This window comes from Cicer arietinum, chromosome 3 (assembly GCF_000331145.2).
Source record: "Cicer arietinum cultivar CDC Frontier isolate Library 1 chromosome 3, Cicar.CDCFrontier_v2.0, whole genome shotgun sequence".
NCBI classification, from domain to species: domain Eukaryota; kingdom Viridiplantae; phylum Streptophyta; class Magnoliopsida; order Fabales; family Fabaceae; genus Cicer; species Cicer arietinum.
The window spans coordinates 62,818,376-62,824,086 of NC_021162.2; the positions used below are offsets into that span (position 1 = coordinate 62,818,376).

The following is a 5,711-nucleotide window of genomic DNA, read 5'->3' on the forward strand; positions in this document are numbered from 1 at the left end:
ATAAAATTTTGAAATTTTTAAGAGACTAAAAATTTATTTAATTATAAAGTTTTAAAATTGTTCTAAGTAAAAATCAAATTAAATCATTTATGGGAATAGATTTTTACTTTCAAAATTTTATTTAAAAAAGAAAAAAAAAACTTCAAACCAGACAAGCTTTATCAGTTGACTAGTTTTTATATTTCAGTCATAAATAATTCATTTTTCCTTTTTGGAAATAAATGAAAGTTAACCCACATTGCTAGTGCTTTACTTTATTGAAATGAAACCAACCACACAACTTTTAAGCAAGAATAATATATGAACACGACCATACATACACACCACTAAGCACCACAAAAGTAAACATGTATACATGACATGATGATATTGATATATACAATTACTAGGAAAGCTCCACAAATAAGATAAAGAAAAATTAATTCACCTAAAATAAAAGTATTCGACAAAAAATTAAAGTACAAAGAGAAAGAAAAAGAGATTAAAGGTGATGATGCACTTTCAATGTAAAAATATTTTTACCAACAATTTACATTAACAACAACAACAAATAAAAAAAGTTACACATATATTTCATAAATTAACATATTACAATTGATAGTCAATATAAAATAACTTTAAAGTGACACTGTATCATCTTTACTCTCAAGAAAAAATACAGAAAGAAGTTGTTGGATGATTTTAGAGGAGTTGTCCAAGTCTTATTAGGGGGAACTGATCCACTAAATGTGATTGTGATTTTCTCATCAATATTTCTTTTGAAACATATTCCATAGTGGGGCGAGAAGATGGAATTTTAGTCAAGCAAGAAAATGCTAACTTAGTAATCAAGATGATATCACCAACAATTGAATTGGTAGGTTGAGGAAGGCGTTGGTCTAAAACATCAATCAACAACAAATTATAAGTAATTATGGCTGTAGATGGTGAGAACAATGTAGAAATGAAATCTGCTGGATGCTTTCCAATAAGGATTTCAAAACAAAGAACTCCAAAGCTGTAAACATCACATTTTTCTGTGACTTCCATGGTCTCAGAAAACTCTACAATCAAATTAAAATTTTAAAGTTAACATGCATAAATCAATTAATAGGCTTTTTTATGGTATCACAGGAATTAAGAAAGTAAGTCATAGTATTAAATTTGTTAAGAATTGATATTGTTTTTCCAAGTTTACCTTTGATAAGTGAAAAAAAGTTAATGTTACTGATATAGTATTTATTATTGATTGCGAAAAAAAAAATGAAAATTAATTAGGGATATAAAAATAACTAATGCAGTTGAAAATTCAAAGAGAGTTTTATAAAGAAGAACAAGGAAAATTATCAAGAGACTTTTATATTTAGAGACGGAGGGATATAAGTTTAGTAGCTTCCATATTTTCTTTCAAAATGGATTTGACACTTTATTATTATTTTGAAGTCATTAAATGTCCTTGCGACAAGGGGTGGAAATAAATTTGACTCGATAGAGGCTTATGACCTAGTATATGTTAAAAACTTAGCTCTTTTATGGCTTCTATCAAGATACTAACACTATATACAGAGAAAAATGAGACTAACCTGGAGCTGCATATCCATATGTGCCTGCAAATGTGGTCCAACTGCTTGCATCAGCCTTCAGAAACTTAGCTGTTCCAAAATCAGAAAGTTGAGCTTCATATGATATATCCAAAAGAACATTCTTGCTCGATATATCGCGATGAACTATCGGAGGCGTGCAATCATGATGCATATAAGACAATGCATTAGCCACACCTTTAACAACATTCACCCTCTTTTCCCAATCAAATGCATTGGCTTGTGTGTCATTGACTAGCATTTGAGACAAATTTCCACCTTCCATGAACCTATAAACCAAAAATGAGAATCTTGAATGTTGGCAATATCCATGGAATTTGATGATGTTACGATGTCGAATTTCTGTCAAAGCTTGAATTTCATTCTCAAAGGACTTCAAATTTGGCCTCTCTCCATCTGTTCCCAAATGAAGTTTCTTCACAGCAACAATCATATCTGAACTCACCTTAGCCTTGTAAACAGATCCTTCCCCTCCAATTCCAATGAGATATTTGTCATCAAAATTCTCAGTAGCTTCAATGATATGTTCAAACAACAGTTTCCCATCATGACCCCATATGGAAAACACTTCTTCACATTTTGCTTCATTAGAATTTCCATCCTTGGTTTTTGTCTTTCTTGCTCTTCTATAAAGAATATACATTGAAATTCCAACTACACAAAATACTATTGCTAGAAAACCTAAGATAACAAACAATACAAGTAGAATAATCTTGTGGCTCTTTTGACTGTGGCTTGTTGGGCAAGAAACTAAGCCAGTGAGATTACCACACAAGCCTTTGTTATTTTGTAATGATTCAATTGAGGCATTGAGAAAAGCTTTATTATTTGGTATTCTACCTTCTAACTGATTGTTTGATATGTTGACATAAGTCAAGCTTGACATTGGATCCTCAAAACTTGATGGAATGGTGCCAGAAAGATTATTGCATGACAAATTCAGATTTTGTAAATGATCCAACTCTCCTAGAACTGTTGGTATGGTTCCACTCAACAAATTCCAACTAAGATCAAGAGATTCAAGAGGCTGTGAGAGTTTAAACTCTGAGGGAATTCTCCCTTTAAAATTGTTTTTGCTCAAATTCAAGTTCCTTAACAAGGGTAACTTCACAACTTCCTTTGGAATTGTGCCACTCAACATGTTTCCTCCAACATCAAAAACTATGAGATTTTGTAACAACCCAATTTCACTTGGAATATTTCCTGAGAGATGATTGTTGCTAATCTTAACTTCAAGTAATGATTTCATGTATCCAAGTTCCTTTGGAAGCTTTCCTGTTAATTGGTTGGAAGAAAGGTGAAGTTTGCCTAGCATGTTTGCCTCCAAAAGTGTTGATGGTATGCCACCAGAGATATTATTGTTGGATATCATCAAGGTAATAAGATTAGGACACTTCCCCCAGTTTGATGAAATGTGACCATGAAACTTATTGTCACTTAGATCAATGTATGTCAATTTCGGATACACGCCGAAATCTTGTGATATATCTCCTTCAATTTGATTACCCTCAAGCCTAAGTCTTTCAATAGTAGTGCAGTTTTTCAAGCTTGTTGGTATTGGACCAGTGAAATGGTTTTGAAAAGCATGGAAATCTGTTAGAGATCCACCAGAACATATTTGAGGTGGCAAATGGCCAGTGAAATCATTATTGTCTAATGAAAAGGTATCCCATTTGGTAAAGTTATTAAATAAGCTTTGTGGAATGCTACCATTAAATTTATTGATGGATAATTCCAAAATGATTAACTTTGTCAAATTTCCAATTATGTCAAGAATAGGCCCTGAAAGATTGTTTTCTTGGAAACTTATGACTTCCAAATTGATTAACTGTCCAATAGAAGCAGGGACTGATCCAGACAAATGATTAGAGAACATTCTCAGTTGTCTTAACTTAGTCAAGTTTCCTATGGTGTAAGGAATAGATCCAAGAAGGTTGTTGGAATAAATTATAAGGTGATTCAAATTGACCAAGTTTTGGACAGAATCAGGAATTGATCCAGAAAAATTATTGTTATCAAGGTAAAGCATGGTCAACTTAGACATGTTCCACAAGGTGTGTGGAATTTCTCCACACAACTTGGTGTTATTAGCAAGGTAAAGTTGATTTAAGTTACTCATGTTACCAATTGTTTTTGGTATGGTACCAGAAAGAATGTTCCTTGACAAATCAATAACACCAAGGTTTGTCAATATTCCAATTTCTTGTGGAATGGAACCAATAAGATTACAACCTGCTAAAGATAGATACTCTAATTTGTCCAATTTTCCAATCTCACGAGGAATATAGCCACTAGAAAATTTGTTGTTGTCACTGAAATCTAGATATGATAAATTGGACAAGTTTGCTATGGAATTAGAAATTTCACCACTTAATTGACAAACAGAAAGATCAAGGCCTTTTAAAGTCTTTAATGTCCACATTTCTTTAGGGATGGAACCTTCAAGTGGGTTTATAGAAAAGTTCAAAACATTTATTTTGGACAAGTTACCAATTTGTGGTGGAATGGTTCCATAAAAGTTGTTTTGGTAGATGTTTATGGTAATAAGGTTGGGGAATGAAGAGAAGGTAAGAGTTTGGAGTTTACCTTTTATTCCATAATTTGCAAGATTTATGCTAGAGATGGAGTTGGGTTTGTCACATTTAATTCCTTCCCATGTGCATGGGCTAGTAGTTCTTTTCCAAGTTGACAAAAGAGCTTGGCTTTCATTATCAAAGCTTAGTTTCCACTTTAACAAAGCATTTGCTTCACTTTCTTCAAGAGAAGTTTGATCATAAACGTTATTAGTAGAGGTGAAAGAAGTGATTTTGGAAAAAGTAACAACTTGTGGAGGAAAAAAGGCTGATAAGAGGACACAAAGGATTATGAAGTGATGCTTGATGAAATTTTGATTTTCCACCATGGTTTTTCAAGTAAGTATAGAATGATTTTTGAATTAAGAGTAAAGTCTAAGGTTGCAAAAACTTTTTATTGAGTAGTTGTTATATTGTGTGGTGATGATTGATGTTGGAGTGTTTATGGGGTACTTATAAGAGAAAATTAGCAAGCAATGTGATTATTAACAAAAGTACACTTTTGAAAGTCTTGCCCAAAGGCACTTCAAAATTTATCAACCAACTTTTCTAATCAAACATTTTCCAAAGTTTCATTATTTTGGCCTCCACTTTATATCGGCTAAAGATCATGTTTCACGATTGTTATTATTGCTTTCAATTTGCTTTGCTTTTGAAAAAACATAAATAAATCAACTTGATGATAAGTGCACTACTTCTCATTAGTGGTGCACTAATACACCACCAAATCCTCACCGTATATTCATATTTTTTTTCCAAAAATGAATGATTTAGATTTAAAAATAACTAAGTTTTTGTATTTGTAATTTGATGCTAAGCTAAGTGTACTATCTCTAATTTCATCGACCACCGTCCACCCTAAAAATTAGTGGTACATCATTAGGACCAATTAACTCCGGCCTTCTCCATATTCTCAAATAAAATACTAAAAATTATCTTTGTGTAATAAAATTTAAATACATTTTGCAACAATTGAAATTATTCGCATAATTTAAATACATGAAAAATTATTATGTTGAATAGATGATTAATAGATATATAAAGTGTCACATTTTATTAACTATCAATATAATTAATTTTATTAACCACAAACTTTGAAGTGATTAAGTGATAGCAATCCCAAGCTTATTCCCAGATAGATAAATTGATTACATTTCCAACATCTCACTATGGAGATTAAATAAAATAGTAATTATAACAACAAATAGGTGGAAATTAATAAAATATGATTTATTGCATAAAAATAAGGTTTTGGGATTGTGATTGTTCACAATAAAAATGAAAGGTAGTGTATTTAAGTGAATGAACTCTCTATTTTCATAATAGAAATATTAGCAAAAATTCTTTAAAAATAATTATCTTTCATGATCTAAGACATCCAAAATTATTTTCATGTTTCAATTCTTACTTCTAGAGATTGAAAATTATTTTCATTTTTTAATTCTCTAATTGAACCTTATAGATCTAATATCTAACTTCACACTTCAGCGCTTCAATTGATATCTAAGATCATGCAAACACATAACGGCGCTCTTTTTCTAGAGCCTTCGATGGTCAC

General features: G+C 31.4%; 1 protein-coding gene across 1 annotated transcript; it reads right to left on the bottom strand.

The window, feature by feature from the left end:
- Window positions 1-481: 481 nt before the first annotated feature.
- LOC101508002 (uncharacterized) lies at window positions 482-4,685 on the bottom strand. The gene is made up of 2 exons (XM_004492871.4): window positions 1,563-4,685; window positions 482-1,043 (listed from the first exon to the last, which is right to left on the bottom strand). The coding sequence occupies exons 1-2, from the start codon at window positions 4,480-4,482 to the stop codon at window positions 682-684; spliced, it is 3,282 nt and encodes a 1,093-aa protein (XP_004492928.1). The 5' UTR covers window positions 4,483-4,685; the 3' UTR covers window positions 482-681.
- Between the last annotated feature and the right edge of the window lie 1,026 nt (window positions 4,686-5,711).

Bases quoted from the DNA above. Each gene is read 5' to 3' on its own strand.
- LOC101508002 (XM_004492871.4), bottom strand. From the start codon at position 4,482: ATGGTGGAAAATCAAAATTTCATCAAGCATCACTTCATAATCCTTTGT. The intron at 1,044-1,562 runs GTTAGTCTCATT...ATTTGATTGTAG, and splicing joins ATATGGATATGCAGCTCCAG to AGTTTTCTGAGACCATGGAA.